The 17613-nt window shown below is 45.1% G+C and overlaps 1 protein-coding gene across 1 annotated transcript in view; it reads left to right on the top strand.

The window, feature by feature from the left end:
• cux1b (cut-like homeobox 1b) overlaps positions 1-17613 on the top strand; it is a 56364-nt gene that overhangs the window by 19569 nt on the left and 19182 nt on the right. Inside the window, exons 3-8 of the mRNA XM_080025265.1 lie at positions 2155-2202; positions 6379-6457; positions 9159-9296; positions 11334-11457; positions 13923-13999; positions 14511-14577. Coding sequence (XP_079881391.1) covers positions 2155-2202; positions 6379-6457; positions 9159-9296; positions 11334-11457; positions 13923-13999; positions 14511-14577 — 533 coding nt within the window. The remainder of the gene's footprint in view (positions 1-2154; positions 2203-6378; positions 6458-9158; positions 9297-11333; positions 11458-13922; positions 14000-14510; positions 14578-17613) is intronic.

Raw genomic sequence — 17613 nt, 5'->3', positions numbered from 1 at the left:
CCTGTCTGCTGTCTGCCGGCAGCTCACACACCAGCCATCCATCTCCTGCTGCCTGGCCCCCTCCACTCCTCTCACTCCCCTCACTCACTCACACACACACACACACACACACACACACACACACACACACACACACACACGCACACACACACGCACACGCACACGCACACGCACACACACACAGATTGACCATGGTGTCTGTGTGCATTGTTATGTTATATGGTCATAAATCTTTGGAAGTGGAGGGGGCAGGGGGGTGGAGCAGCAGAGAGTGGACCTGAGGGGTTCAGAGCTCTGCAGAAGCAGTGGCTCTACATTTTATTTGAATGCGTTTCTTGTTGTTGTTTTTGGGTGCAGTGTGTTTAGTGTTCAGTGAGTTTGTATGTACATTGTGCTTATCAAGCCCCAGTGTTTGTGACCTCCAAAACACCCACTACAAAAATACAAGATGAAAGGGTAAACATCTAAACTCAACCACATTAGGTTTTTATTTACCTTAAGAAATCAATATGATTAAAACAGCAACTTCAAACTATTGTTAAAAATAAATGGAGGCAGTGCAGATGCAGTCTCAACAAAAGTTGAACATTTATGATTACACTAGACTGGTTTGCATTATAGGTTCCTTTCGTTGCACACTGTGCATATGTTTATATTTACATATTCACAGTGATAGTAGCAAACTGTAAGTGAACAGTAGTGAAAATAAACGAGAGATTCTTTGCCAATTTACACAATGGAACCTAAACTGAAACAAAATAAGATAAAAGCAAAGATTATTTTCATGAATATGAACAATAACTAATCCAGGTAATCTAATACTAACTGAAGGGAAATACATCGACAATAAGGATATAATCAAAATCTAATGCAAATTACTGACAACTGCCATTTCTCTGGTAGTGTGTGTGTGTGTGTGTGTGTGTGTGTGTGTGTGTGTGTGTGTGTGTGTGTGTGTGTGTGTGTGTGTGTGTGTGTGTGTGTGTGTGTGTGTGTGTGTGTGTGTGTGTGTGTGTGTGTGTGTGTGTGTGTGTGTGTGTGTGTGTGTGTGTGTGTGTGTGTGTGTGTGTGTGTGTGTGTGTGTGTGTGTGTGTGTGTGTGTGTGTGTGTGTGTGTGTGTGTTCGCGCAGAGGGGGTGGGGTTGGATGTCATTATCTCCAGCAGGGGAATATTGAATTGGCCCGAGACAAACAGCCACAACGACCCCTGATGAGGTAACAATGGGGCAGGGTCACCATAGGTCATGACCTGTCCTCATGCCCAGACAAGCGGCCTGTCTGGACCAACCCTGGCCCCCAGACACTGGTCCCAGGCCAGTTTGAGATGCACGCTTCTGCGCAGCATCTTTTGGGTGGAGTTTTTTTTTCTAAAAGGCGCAGAGTAATCCCCGCAAGCACATCTGTCGTTGCCCTGATTCACATCTTCATTAGGCAGTTTGGTGTGAGAGTGTGTGTATGTGTAGTATCCACAAACTGTGCATATCAAATGTTCCTGTAGTAGTGTACAGAATGTCCTACGCGGCTCACCATACGCTCCAGTTCAGTTTGTCAGGATGTAGGCAGAGCTAGCAGCATGGTGATTTGCATGTTCCCCTGATACATACTCGACTGGCTATCTAATCTGAAACCGCTGACTCGTACTGGAAAGTCATGCAATGGGACTACTAGCGGGATGAAAACATTTGCTTTTACAATTTAAAAAAATATATATATTTGGTGCGTGGAGACTGAGGCAATTTGCATGAACTGCAGGCCTGCTCACTCACTCTCTCTGCCTCACACGCACTATTGGTGCCTCTGGGTGGCCCAGGTGGTGCTGCACCTGTTCTGATGGGGAGCGCAGTCCGCCAGTGCACCTCAGGCTACTAACATGGCCTCCTCCACCCACCATCATGTTCATCACTCGCTCACGCATCACTCAGGATTCGCCGGCTTTGGCGAGAAAATGCTTTCTCTTCACATCAAATGATTGCTAATTCAATGAGCATCTCGTTTGATCACAACATGATCAAGTAAATAATTATAGAATTAGTTTTTAGTATTATTTATTTCTGTATTCATTCAGTTTTTTTGGATTACTGTCGATCCGTTAATTATCTATACAATTATGAGTCTCACTAACCTCCTCTTCTCCCTCTTTTTTTTTTTTCTTTAGGATTTTCGGAAACAGGTTGCCCCTTTGCTCAAGAGCTTCCAAGGAGAGGTGAGTGTGTCATTGGGAATTAACATTGACTTATTGATAGACTTGCACACTCAAGCACAGCATTACAACAATTCTTTTTCTTTTTTTATGAACCCAGTATGACATTTGGTAACTTGGTCTTGCGCTCTCTCTCTCTCTATTTCTCTCTCTCCCTCTCTCCTATCCTGTTTTAACCAATTTTGTCGTTCCTCTTGAATCGCCATCTCTCCTCACTAAGTTCTCTGTCTCTCTCTCTCTCTCTCTCCTCTGTTCCATCTCATACTCTTTCTCTTGCCACTATCTCATTTCCCCTCTTTCCTCTCCCTCTTTTCTCTTCTCTGCTCTGCTCTTGATTTTCTGTCCTATTCATGAAGTCCTGTTGCCCGAGGGTGTGTTTAAATTGCATCCTGCGAGAAAAAAAAAGCACCACAAACCCTGGCTGTAGCCAGTCACAACTCACCGAACGCTATTTCCTCAGACTTTGTTTATCTGCATGATTCGGTGGGCTTATTTGTTTAGTTTTTTGTTGATTTGGTGAATCATGGGCCATTTTTGTTCATTGCCACGCATTTAATTACTTTCGATATAATGTTGTGCCCTTAGTTTCTATCTACCTTCACCTATATGGTGTGTGTGTGTGTGTGTGTGTGTGTGTGTGTGTGTACTCCCATGGTTTCTCTCTATCTCTCCCCTCCATCATTTTGGCCTATTTCCATCATGACTCCTCCTCTCTGGCAGCCATGCATTTCCAGTTCACTCCCATATGTGAAAGTCTGAGGCAAGGAGTGGAAGCGTCTGGTTTAGACTGGGCCGTTATTTGGGGTTAGAGTCGGTAGACATTCAGCCCACAGTATCTTTACCCCATCACACACACACACACACACACACACACACACACACACACACACACACACACACACACACACACACACACACACACACACACACACACACACACACACACACACACACACACACACACACACACACACACACACAAGCGCATCCATAAGCACGCACACAAAAATCATCTCTATGGATAGTGACAGGGCCTCTTTGCTACTGGCCATAGAATATTACAGTTTAACACTGGGTTAGTTTTCCATATTCTTGTGTTAGAGCAGCGACCACAGCCAGTGGTTATGTTAAAAAAATGCTGTAATTTCTAGCGGTTCCACCATGTTCTGCTGATGATCCACAGTCTATTTAGAGAATAGAAACGGCAGCAATATAATTGGGGCTTTGTCAGCTGTTTCCACCATCCCCGTGTTGACACACCTCGGCGGCGTGCACACCAGAACACGGCGAGGCGCGTAGTGGGTGGTCGAGGAACTGAGAAAGACATTATCTTATGATTATTGAGATAATACTGTACACCCGCGCCAGTCTTAGAGCAGCCCATCAATCAGTCGTCTATTCTGCACGCTTGCATGCCACAACATGAGCAGCTCTCAGAATGTGTAATTTTAGCCCGGCTTTGTTTGCTTACCCCTCAGTGCTTTGATCAAGGACAAGACAGCACCAGAAAAGCAGAGGGTCTTCCTGCTGGAAGTCCCACAGTAACTTTTTTTTTTCTTTACCCAGGGGCGTGAATCTTTACTGAATGTGGGACCACGGCAGCACAATAAAAAAGTTTTAGCCCAGGAACTTGGAGGTCTTGATTCTCTGTTTAATCTTTGTCATTGAAAGGTGGATGTCCTCTGGTCATAATTATTACCAATAACAGCACAGTTTTCCACTAGGCCTCCTTAGTTTTGGTAAACGGGTTATGTGTGTTTGTGTGCTTGTGTTTGTGTGTATATGTTGCATGCTCAGTGTTCTTGTTGGTCCATCGATCAGATAAGCTTTTCCATTATCCAAGGCTTCAGTCTCTGCTTCCCATAGCCACCCCTTATCAGACTCCACCGGGGCCACACACACACACACACACACAGGCACGCACACGCCCATGCGCACACACACACACTCGCAGGTCAGCCCGATGCCCTTCACACACTATGGGTTAGATAGGGGAGCGAGGCGGTGCTGAGTGATGGTGGCACAAGGTGCTGACGTATGTACGTATGGGTTTGTGTGTGTGTATGTGTCAGGGATACCTTTTGCAATTGCAAGCACTTCTCATTGGTAACCTACTGATACTGGTGAGGTATCATTTGTGTCACTTCATTTGTTTTGCTTGGTCTCTGTGTGTGTGTGTGTGTGTGTGTGTGGGATGGGGGCAGGGGAGCGTGTAATAGCAGATGTCATTGGGATTGGTTGAAAGAGCTGCAGTTTGGAACAGCAGGGTTGTATTTGCAAATCCTGGGTGGTCTTCTAATGGCTCTGGTCCTGCAGTTAACCTGCCTCTAACTGTAGGGTGTGTCCTACATTAAATGTCTATTTCCTGCCTCCCATGTTGGGCTATATAAAGCTGCTGTACCACTGACCTTGGCCTAGTCATTGTACAGTCACGCAGCCAGCTTCCTTCACCGCCATTGGCAGATCATTTTATTTTATTTTCTTCATCGCGTGGATCATGTTGCGATAACCCTGTCCTCTGGTCACATATACGTTCTTGTACGCACACGATGCACACACATTTCAGACCCTGATGAACAGGTTTAGTGTTGGTGTGTGTGAGAGGTATTAGTACTCGGCATCAGTAATCTCCCATTAGCGGACGTGCATTTGAGGCTCCCGATCGCTCAACACAGCACATGAAGAGGGTAGAGGAAATGATGTAGCATGCTGTGAGAGTGACATCTAGTAGTGGACCTGTATGTATGTATACATACATGTGTTTGTGTGAGAGTTAGCAAGACAGTAGCAGCCCCCTGCATGCCGGTTAGACGAGCCTGTGACAGAAAAACTTGTGAGAAACACTCACACTGAAAAAGATGGGGGAAAAGAAAAAAAATAAGTGAGTCAGAGAACGTGGAAGTGACAAGAGGGAGAATTTTAGAGAGAGAGAGAGAGAGAGAGAGAGAGAGAGAGAGAGACGGAGAGAAAGACATAGAGAAATAAAGTGTGGGGGGGAGAGGGAGGGGTGCTGGCACCAGCCTACGCAGGGCCAGATGTTTTGCGGCTAAAAAACTAGAGATGAATCAAAGCCATGTGAAGAGATTTATTAGGTTCCCATAGGAGCCCAGGCAGTATTACATGTAGCCCGCTCTGTTTACAGTGGCAAGAACCCCTAAACCACCCATCAACTACACTACTGGCTTGGCTGGGAATGTGAAGACTTTATATTTGGACTTATATAGGCTTTTGTCTTTTATTCCTTTTCTCTCCCTGCGAGTGTGCTGGAGGAGCTGGAAGAGAAACACAAGGCTGTTTAGTCTGAGTGCGTGAGCCAGAGAAGTCAGCTGTAGCTCTGCCCAGTACAGTAGCACCCTCTGAATGTCTTTATTTGGCATCTGTTTCCCTGGATTTAGACTTGATTTTTCAGATGCGTTTCGCCTACTCCGTCTGCCTCTCATATTGACGCGTGACACAGAGACTACAGTTGAGCTCGCTGCCTCGTGTTTCAGCGTTTGAAAAAAGTGTAAAAGTCCCCCCCCCCCCCACCCCTCCAGTTTGATTTTAGAATTAATCTCTTATGGATCCTTTCTAATGCTGTCCATTTCAATAATATCAGTGATGGAATGCATGCCGTGCCCTCTTGTGTTAATGGCTGCATCAGTAATGGATCCACACACTGTATTGCTGCTAAAAGCTGACTGAATAATCTGCCCCTGCTGTGGCTGGAAAGACTGAGCCAGCTGTTTAATGATGTCAGCGTGCTGGAGGGGAAAACGCACTCACACACACACACACGCACACACACACACATACACACTCTCTCACACACACACAAACACACACACATCCACGCACACACACACACACAGCCGACTGACAGACTTAGGCACACACGCTTGAGGACAGACGGACGCAGACACGCACGGGCACGCAGCAAACGGCAAACGCAATGCATCCGTCATCGGCCGAACAGCTGAAGTGACTTTACGGGAAGGAAACACCAACGCAGCCACTGTCAAGACGACAGGGATCTCATGCGACATACCGACGCATAGTGAGGATAGACAGATATGTAGACTAGTCGTACTGTGAAATTAATGGGCCAGCCTGTTTGGAGGGTTATGGGTGTGACACCCGGATAAGAGGTTGGCAAAGCTGACAATTAACCATTAATTTGTTTTTCTTCTCTCCTTGCAGATCGATGCGTTGAGCAAGAGAAGTAAAGAAGCGGAGGCCGCCTTTTTGAACGTGTACAAGAAAATAATCGATGTCCCAGGTAAGATCACGTTTGATTTCTGTGCTGTGTGCCTCTTTCTGCAGATGTCTGTGTAAGTGTTAACTTCTAGACACCACCCAGAGTCCAAGGAACGTGATCAAGAGCCCCCCCACGCACTCTCACCCACTCCCCTTTTATCCATGCAGACAGCACCAACAGGGGAAGAGAGGGAAAAAAAAGCATGACACCATCCCTCTGGTGTTCCTTCACTGTGCATCCAGGCGTGCGCGACGCCTTAATATGTCCCCACGAGATCTCAACCCCACTGGTTCTGCCTTTAGAGGGTCTTAACCGAAGGTGCGTCCTGATATGGATGACAAGTGCGCCCACGATTAGCTCGGCGAGGAGCGCACACATGAGCAGTCACGTTCGACGCACTGAGGCCCGTGCAGTGTCACAGAACACACATACAGTCAGGGAGCTACTGGTTGGAGCTTTTCAGCTGTGCGGTATAGCCCTGGAGGAGGGGCTGCTGTATGTGGGAAGAAAGGAGGAGTTGAGTTCATCTATAGCGTAAGGAGGTCATCATATTCCCACATGGATAGACCTACAGTAATATCTTTGGATTGTACTGCTCCCAATAAGTCAGCGCCAGCTCTGACGGGGCTATTCTTAACTTGCAGCGAGACAATGATGTAATGCCTGATGCACACACACGCACACAGACACAGACCAGCCTGACTAATGCAGCAGTCTTGAAAGAGGAAACAGTGTGTTTTGTTCTGTCTTCTATCAGCTGAAGGCCTGGTTAGTCAGCCCAGTGTGCTCTGCTTTAGATTAAAGGTGTCTGGCAAGAGCGCTCAGCACCAGTGGCCCACGAGTCAAACTGCTTTTAACAGGCTGTGCAGTTGATGTGGAGTGCGGGCCTAAGTGAAGGACAAAGGTTTGATAAGAGGCAGAGAAAGCTGGTTTTCAAGGGCGTCCAAGAAGATAGCAGTCCAAATTCAAGGCATACAGTTATGTTCCTTAGTGTGTGTTTGTACTTGTGTATATTTGTTTGAGACTCTATATACGTGTGCGTGCGTGCCTGTGTGTGTGTGTGTGTGTGTGTGTGTGTGTGTGTGTGTGTGTGTGTGTATCAGAGCTTTAACCCTGCATGGTATGTCACCTTGACAGCACAAAATCAGCATGAAATTCCCCAATCGTTCTCTGCTGATCTCTCATTAGCATAGTTAAGATATCTAACTGCGTCAGACATGAGACACACACACACACACACACACACACACACACGCACACACACACACACACACACACACACACACAGCCCTTACCCCCAGCTGTAAGCTGTCAGTTCCTCTTATCTGTACAACACACACACACACACACACACACACACACACACACACACACACACACACACACACAAACTGCTCTTTTAGCTGGCATGCTGATGAGCGTCGCCTGCGTCTCTTGGCTGCCTGTCACCAGTCTGCCACCCATGAGCACCAATCAGATGTGATTGGCCTGACTGACAGGGCTCTCTTCATCACACTGACAGTTAACCCCGCTGTGTGTTCACCGAATCGTTGGTAAAATGCCTCCAGAAAGTGGCCTTCCTTGCTTCTGTCTCCGCTTCTTTAATCTCTTGTTTACCTATTTTACATCGCCTATTTCACGGCTTCCACTTTGTCCGTCCGTCTGTTTCTTTTCTTTTTTGGTGCTTTCAAGCTTCATCACAGTGAGCATGTTTAAGTGATCACAGCCCTGTAATCTCTGTTGTTAATTTGTCTCATCTACGGCACTGTCTGTGTCTCTCGACAAATATCGCTTATCCGGTTCTCTTGCTGTGTCAGCAGTTGACGCATTTCTTTGTTTTTTTGTCCCCCTAACAAAACCAAATTTTATCTGGATCGCCGACAATAGTCTCTGTTGATACAATGACTGATAGTGTATCATTCAATAACCTTAATAAAGTTTTGTTGATACAGAATGTAAAAACTAACCATGACCTTTTCGTGTTGTGTGTTGTAAACTGTTGTAGCGATCAAATCTCTGTTCTGTTCTTTTCTTTCTTATCAGTTGAGTGCCCTTACATTTTAGACAGCGAACCTGACCAATGAAAGGTCAATATCAGTATGTGGGAATAGTTCAAATCCAATAACAATATGTTGGCCACTATTACAATGTGGCTGTTGGCTGGTTCATGCTTAAGCCATTTCCATGGTGGAATATTTATGACAGTATCTTAAATAGAGGACCACAGGCAACGGTAAACCTGGCTTGAAAATAAATTATTACATATTTATATCATATGACTTGTGAAATATATACTGCTCAATTTAATGTACTTCCGTTTCTCTTTGCATATCTTTTGAAAATAGACAGATCATTTAATAATCTGTGATAATACGCACCCGTCACTTTTAAATATAACTCACCATGTTATGATATTGCTAATAAAATGTTTTGATATTTGATAGAACCAGTAATTCTCCACAGGGAGATCAAAGGTCAGGGTCAGCTCAGAAAGAAGTTCTCCTGGAGCTGTGTGAGAGAGATTCATTGCCTTGCTCAAGGACACGTCACCCGGGCCAGCGAGCGCTTGCTCTCACAGGGGCCTTGAGTGTGGTTATTCCTAGCTCGCTACGCCAACGCGCCCGTGCCCTAACGCCCTTGTTTGTGTGATCTGCTTTGGCCGTGTGTGTGTGTGTGTGTGTGTGTGTTGTTAACGTGGTGTTGTTGCGTTTGTCTCCACCAGATCCTGTACCTGTGCTGGAGCTGGCTCAGCAGCTGCAGCTGAAGCTCCAGAGGATGCACGACATTGAGACAGAGAACACCAAACTCCGGGAGACACTGGAGGACTACAACAAAGAGTTTGCAGAGGTCAAAAACCAAGGTTAGGACACAAGGACACATGCAGAGGAACACACATTTTGGGACTGACTTTGAGAGAGAGGGCCATGGATCTAGGCCACGCAATTAATCAAAGATTGACCACCAATTTTTTCGTAGTTCTGCTGTCTTTTTAATGTTATATTGAATTGTATACTGAATCTCCCTTTTATATTATGACCAGTTACAACCACATAATGCACAATTTGTTCAATTTACCATCTGGCCAATGGACAGCAGTTAAAACTTTGTCTTTTGGCTCACACTAGCACATTTACACTGAAGTTGATCGATATACACCGTCCCTGTAAAAATATATTAAAGTCAGTGATGTGGTGTGAAAGTCAAACGACAAGATCTACACACTCCAAGAGTGAAAGGTTCTGTCATATAAAGGTTTGGATTATCACTGGCTGTTATTTGGAAATAATGTACGTAAGATGACAAACAATTAGTGCATTTTGCACAATTGCAAATTTTCAATTTGGGTTTTGGCTACAACAAAAAAAGTAATACATTTTTTAATGTGTAAAAAACTATATATATATAAACTATAACTATAAATGCAAAAGTTTTGTTTGAAACGGAGACAAATAGTCTCTATTTCTGAACAAAAATAATGAACAATTATTGATAATATTAACATACTCGAGGAGTACCTCACCATTATGTCTGTGTTGATGATATGTAAATGATTCTTTTGTGCAATAGAAGATCACACAGACAAATTATAAACCGTGTGTGAAAGGAAGAGGCCACATTCGAACATATTTTAATGCCTCATAAATGTTTGAGAAACACAAAAAAATTGTACACGGTTTTACATTTTCAAACAGTGCCTCGTGTTTTCAGGGGGGGGGGGAAACACGAGGCACTGTTTCATGAATAAAAAACGACAGGCCACCTCAGGGTAAAGAAAGATGGAAAAAGTGACAAAGGCGGAGAGATGAGTGAGAAGCCGTAATAAAAGTGCTGTAATTTCAGTTGAAAAGGACGAGTGAGCGAGCGAGCGGGCGAATGTTTTGGAATCCCCCTTTTCCTCAGCGAGAGTTAATTGGAACCGCTCGATAGCGGCAGGGTTCCATTCTGCCATTGATTTTTCTGTTCCCTCATCCTTTATCCCTCCTTCCCGCCTCAATAGATGGGGGATATTTAAACCCCAAAACACACTGTGGAACTCCCACTCCTGTTAAACACACGGACCCACCCGCACGCTTGCCCGCGCACGCACACACACACGTGCAGCAAGTGCAGGGGCCATTGATCCCCGCAACCTAAATGTTTAAAGTTCAGTTAAGCAGTTAAGGGGTAAGAGGGCTCTGAGGGGACTCTCCTCTATTGATTATGTGTCAGAGGAGTGAGACTGGAGTTTAAATCACACACACACACACACACACACACACACACACACACACACACACACACACACACACACACACACACACACACACACACACACACACACACACACACACACACACACACACAGTGCTAAGAGCCCTCAGTCAAAGGCAGCAAGCAGCAATTCTCTTTATCATTGTCTCACTCACTTATATCTTTCTCCGAGAAACACACACACACGAAGGCCTATTTATTACCCCAGTTATGTGTTAGATTTATTTCAGGCTGCCCCATACAGGGCTCAGCCGTCAACAGGTTATGGGGTTTCAGCTCTAATGCAGTCCTAATGAATACAGCATATCTGCTGTTGGTGAACGGGCGAATATTCTATACCAGTCGTGGAGGTGAAGATTAGGCTGGAGCCATGGGGAGAGGGAAGGGGGGGGGGGGGGGGGTCAAGGCCCTGGTCCGTGCTGACAGAGGAAGAATGCTGGATATGAAGCGCTGTTCCTTAAGCAAAGGTCAAACCCTCCCGTCAAACGCCTTATCGTCATCACTGCCATTTATCACATCTAGGGAAACCGCCAGAGTCTGCTTTCTACATATTTATCAAATTACTTCATATTTCAACCCTTCCTTCCTTTTTTTTTTCTCGCAACCCCTGACGTTTTTCTTCTCTTTTCTTTTAATGTATCTACAGAGGTGACCATTAAGGCCTTGAAGGAGAAGATCCGCGAGTACGAGCAGTCTCTGAAGAACCAAGCCGAGAACCTGGCCCAAGAAAAGCAGCTCCAGCTACACAACGACTATGCAGAGAAGGAGAGGTAGACATGTGTTTTTGTTTCAAGTAATAACCTCTGCATTATGTTGCCATTTTAAAACCTTTTGGTCATTGTGCCCCCAGGCAGAACTGCTCTGATTCTAATCTTTGAATGATACGTTTTCTGACTTTATTTAGCAGACCTATTCGCAACTTAATAACTTCTTCTGAGCTAATAGTCCTTTTCCTCATGGTTATCGGTTAAATCAACAAATTATTGCTTTCCCGATATCACCTCCCTGTTTTTGCAGATGAATGCAGGAATGGAAAATAACCTACATAAACGACAATGCCAGCATTTTTGTCATGTGGGTGCTTGCCATTCTTGCGTTGATGGGAATCAACACCTCATACTCCTATTTTCTGTCTTAACCACAATACGGTTCAGCCCTTTTGTCTGGGATAATTGCTGCCACAGCCTTCTACTGGGACTGAAAATATACAGTAACTGAATGAAACCCGCCCAATAACCGTAATGACAAAAAAAATGTGCCGACGTGTCTCTTTATTTTTTGACTCAAAGTAATATATTTTGATTTAATAGGTTACTTCCTTTTCAAACCCCATTTTCAAAGCATTTTTTGAAGGGTGTGATTTTCAGATTAGCAAGCAGCTTGAGGCAGCAATAAATAAACTCAAAAATTGTTGCTAGATATTTTAGGAACATGCATAAAGAACCGTGACTTCGGAAATGCTCTATTGACTCTTACAAAGGCTTGAATTACCTAGAGTCACTCTGATACTGTCCTTTCTGGGGGATGGAACTCATTCAACGTAGCGTAAAGTATGCAGCTATGACACTGTTTCACTAGACACAGGATTTGGGCACCTTTTTAATGCTGCATCAGCTCTGTAAATCATGACCAATTCTTTAAATGTAGTTATCTAGGATAACTATCCGCTCCTATTTTGAATTATTGGGGAATCAATAAACATGTCCTGCTGAGATGAAAAATGATGTGCACTCATATGATATTTGGTGCAGCCTCCGGGCATAAAGATACAGCTAAAAGCTATGATGGATATATCAAACCTGGAAGGGTATCTTCACTAGCAAAGAAAGAATAGCCAAATTCTTTAGACCAGTAGACTCTGGAGCAACAGATAAAATGTGTAACATCGTCGAGCTCGACAACACAGAAAAGCTCCTCCGGTTATGCACATGTTCAGCTTTTAGTTTACACTCCACCATGCACATGTAATGCTTTTACATTAACTCCAGATTGTGGCTGTTATACTAAGTGTTTAAGACTAATTTTCTGAATTGCTCCAAACAGACATAGATGGGCTCCACATGTCCTTTAAAAAAAAAAAGTAAAGTGGAAGATAGTCTCCTGTGTTTTCCACTGCGTCGGTTTATTTGTTTACACAGGAAATGACTTCCTCTGTGGTGGTTGATTATTGAGCAGCATTTGGAATGCTCTGGTGCGATCCCCCCTTTTCAGTCACCTTGAATATAGCTTATTAAAATGTCATTGTCATCATTTATCTTAAGAAACTATTGGCAGTCCTTTTTAAATGACTTCCTTAGAGTTGTGTCATGCTCTGCTTTAAATCCTAAGCACTCTGCCAACGAGCGCTCCTCATTTTTCCACACTCCACTACTACAGTCATTTAGACACTTTTAGAAGAAGTCTGGTTTTACTAAATGTTACAGTACAGAGCTCCTATCTCCCCTGGTGTCACTCATCTTGTTTGCCGCTGACTTGCGCTGAAGCTTGTTGCCCCTTTTTCCTACGTACAATAGAAGATCAATTGTCCCGACTGTATTTCCTTTACGTCAGCGTTTTTATAGGCCCCTTCCTGTCGGCAGAGAGCCTGACTTCCTGTGTCTGAGAGGGGGCAGCAAATGGATGGCACCTCTGCTGCCGCGTTTTTATCCGGCAAAGGAGCAAGCGAGTGAGGGAAGGAGGGCGAGAGATGAAAGGCCGAAAGGAGAGGGCAGAAAAATAGAGATGACAGGAGAGACAGATTGGCGGAGAAGGGGGGCATCAAAGAGTGCCATAAAGACCGTCTTTGTGCGAGATTATTGATGTTTTCACACGCAGTGGCAATTTCTCAGCAGAGCCCAACTTTTTATATGCCAAGAATGAATCTATTTTATCCTTGTGGTTTTCTGTCGACGCAGCCCCACCCCCCCACCCTTCACCCCTCCTCCCTCTCTCTCTCTTATTCAACCCATGCTCGCTCTCTCGCTCGCTCTCTCTCTCCCCCCGGGTGCAGTGTGCCCCAGTGGCCAGACATTCCTGCCTAATAGGGCTGCTTAATGAGGAGTGGGTTGTGTTGGGAGGATTTTTTTAGTGGGGAAAACACTTCAGAAAATGGTGGGAAAATGGAGAATAGGAGAATAGTTGCAGTGGCCACAAAGTGTGAACCCGACATTTACTGACTCAGTATCTCTTTCTGTGACTTTCTGCTCCCCGCTTTTCTTTCTCTTTTTTTCCTCTTGACTTCTGTCTACCTCTGTAGGAAACTCCAGGAGAGCCAGGACTCCATGTCCTCAAGGTTGGAAGAGGCCGAACACAAGGCCCAGTCCCTACAGACAGGTACCAGACTGCTGCACACATCTGGGCACAGGTTTTAAACAGCTTGGATACAGTGGCAACCTCATCACTGAATATGATTTTACTGCTGGCTCCAAAGCCACTAAACTACACTTTTAATCCTTAACTTTTTCTCATTCAAATATGTATTTGTTCTTAAACCTAGTCTGCCCTATCTGGTCTTGGGGGTTGTGGTTCGATTGAATAGACAATAGCCGGGAAACATAAGCAAAAAAAAAAAAAACGGTCACTTTTTTTAAAACGGTGAGAGAAGCAAAGGCAACGGCAAACTGTAAAATCTCTCATGTGAAAAAAACTGAATTTGTCTTTGTCAGGAGGAAACTGTGTGTTCATGTAAGGAGCCCGTTGCCCATAGCAAGAAGCTGTTTAAGAAAACATATTTTCAGGGGCCGTTTAAAAAAAGTGTTGGTCATACTTGGATAGAAGTGGAAAACGTATTTGTAGCACAGAAACTAACTCACTCAATGACTGACTCTCTTCCCCTCTTTCACAGCACTTGAAACAACTCAGGCCGAGCTCTTTGATTTGAAGACCAAGTATGACGAGGAATCCACAGCAAAGTACGTGTCTTGCTGATCTGTCTGTGTGTGTGTGTGTGTTTGTGTGCGACTTCTCCCCTTCTGGCTCCTCCATACACTCCGTTCCCTGACATAATCATCCTGTTAAGTGAATTCTCTCTTTTGCCTGGAAACTCCCCCCTTTCTGTCTCTCTCCCTAACAGCTGGATTGTCTCCCACAACACTCAGCGGCCATCCAAAATCCCAGCATTACCCACGCACTGTAAATACTGACAGGGGATTGTAATGCATTCTGCCGCCACAGCAAGCACCAAAATAGATAGATTTTTGTTTTTGTGTGTGGCGTAGGATAAAGCGTTGCTCTCTCTCTGATTCATCCAGGTCATGGCAAGGGAAGAGAGGGCTGACTCAGGGTCACTTTGAGATCTGTGGCATTAAAGCCGGCACGCGCCAGGGCCCTCTTTAACAGGACCTGTAAGATAGAGTGGCTTCAATTACTTGAGCTGTGGGCATCTATCATTATTGATCTAATAGTCGAGAACAGAAGCTTTTCCATGTCGGCACTCCACACTGTGAAGTGGCACTTTATGACATTCACACTCCCTCCTTTCCCTCGGGGGTTCAGCAGTGGGAACCAGAACATTTCGACAAAAAACGCATTCAGAAAGTTTCAAATGCTGAGAAAATGAACAAAGGCCTGTGGTGGCATTTTATTTGTAACCGATGTACAGCAAAAGCATGATCTCTTTCTTCAAAATTCAAATATTGTTTTCATAAAATAGTCAAAGGAGTCCTGCATGGGCCCTACACACACATTGTATGCCAGAGTATCAACTTGGCTTTCAAGTATCCCCCCCCCCACCCCATTTACCATGCCCCAAACCTACCGTCTCTCCATTAACAGAGTTGTTAAATTGATTGGCTGTTAAAAACAGATCGATCCCCCTACCCTCTCTCACAGTACTCCCCCCACCTTTTTTCCCACTGCCTCCCTCTCACGCCCGCACTTTGTCTTTTCTATGCTACAGTGTGTGTTTGTGAGTGTGAGAGGAAAGGCCAGATATTACATACAGGAAGATATTACATGCAGTGTAATGACACTAATCAATATGTTTATCAAAGAGACCTCCCCCCCTTTCCTCTTCATTTCTTGCCCCCATGGTTCCTCCGTTACTTTACACTTTGGTTCTTCCTTTTTCCCCGTCTATTCCTTTTATGTCGGAAAAAAAAGAGAAAGAGAAAGACACATACAGTAGGCCCCCATTTGCTTACAGAAGCTAATAAACGCATGCCATCCACACACACACAACACACAACACACAACCCATACAAATACACACACTCACACTTGTGAGCCTGCGGCAGTCAGGGTCCTTGACTATGTGGCGTGCTGTGATCTGAAATTTTAATGCAACGCTTTAAAGCACACACAAACCCTCTCTAACCCTGCACCCTCCCAGTCCTTGGAGTCCTTCCCCCGTTTACTGCTTGGCTGAGCAAATCGCCAGTGTTTGGCTGAACACAACTCTTAACCCTTTGACTGCATATATTTTGGCACTGCAAAACACAAACGGCGCAGATATCATGCACTTTTTATTCTCACACACACGCACACACACTCACACCCACACTTGCTCTAAACTTCCCACTAAGGAGGACATTGCGTGACAAATCCCCCATCCTCTTGCTGCATTCGGGTAATCTGCCTTTAAAAAAAAAAAACTCACTAACACACACACACACACACACACACACACACAGTCGAATTTGGTCGATGTTGCAGAGCCCAGAGTGTGTGAGCTTCAGCGGGAGGCGTGCCTGCAGATGCAGCGTAGCCCCCTCCCTGTGTTGGCGCGGTGAGGGTCTGGCTGGCCGCGTTTTACCCGTTTAGTCTCTGTTAAAGATTAATCATATATTGATCCACTGCCCCACAGGAGTGTGTGTGTGTGTGTGTGTGTGTGTGTGTGTGTGTGTGTGTGTGTGTGTGTGTGTGTGTGTGTGTGTGTGTGTGTGTGTGTGTGTGTGTGTGTGTGTGTGTGTGTGTGTGTGTGTGTGTGTGTGTGTGTGTGTGTGTGTGTGTGTGTGTGTGTGTGTGTGTGTGTGTGTGTGTGTGTGTGTGTGTGTGTGTGTGTGTGTGTGTGTGTGTGTGTGTGTGTGTGTGTGTGTGTGTGTGTGTGTGTGTGTGTGTGTGTGTGTGTGCGCTTTATTATTCATGTAAAGGCTTGTTACCATTTTGGGGGGAAAACGCATTTAATTGCTGATAATTAGGCAACAGTCAATAGGCTTTTTTTCTTTCCTGTGTCCATCTCTTAACTGCACACAGACACAAAATGGGGGGCCACGTACTGCACACACACTGACACACTCGACCAGCTAGCTTCTTTTTAAGCCTCCTTGAAATCCCCAAGGTAACACACTGTGAAAACGCAATGTGGAGAAAGCCAGGGAAAAGAAAAGGAATGGAGTGATGAAAGCTGGAGGGCAAAAAGCGCGTCAGGGCTGGAGGCTACAGCGAGGAAAAGGGGATAAGAGTGTGATAGAGGAGGGAAATGAAAATCTAAATCAGGGGAATATCCTGCTGGCACCGAGGACAGAGGCCGAGAAAGAGAGGGCCAGAGATGAGAGAGAGAGAGAGAGAGAGAGGTGGAAGGGGGAAGAAAAGATGAAAGGACAAAAAGTGTAGGGCAGTGGGAAGTGAACGGGTTTGAGGGGAAAGGAAAGAGGCAGGAACCGGGTTGAAAAAGAAAAGGAGCGGTTGAGTGAGGAGAGAGAGAGAGAGAAGATGATGAGATGAAAAGGCCTGTCTGAGATGGAGGAAGTACAGTAGGGGCTTAGAGGCTCTGGGCTTGTTTCAGAAGTCCTACAGTACTAACTGATGTCACTGGGTGCACCCATTTTGCTTTCATGGTACAAAAGAGTGTGTGTGAGTATGTTTTTGTTTGTGTGTTCAAATGTTCAAGTGCAGCTGTGCATTTACTCCTTGGCTCCTCCCTGTGGCTGCTACATAGAGGTTTGTAAATAAGTGTTTTTTGGTGGCACCAAAATGGGGGATTTGCTAATACGGTGGACCCTCCCTTT

The sequence above is a fragment of the Ammodytes marinus genome (genome assembly GCF_949987685.1).
Source record: "Ammodytes marinus genome assembly, chromosome: 3".
Lineage (NCBI taxonomy): Eukaryota > Metazoa > Chordata > Actinopteri > Uranoscopiformes > Ammodytidae > Ammodytes > Ammodytes marinus.
The sequence above is the reverse complement of the archived record's forward strand: the minus strand, read 5'-3'. Positions and strand labels throughout refer to the sequence as shown.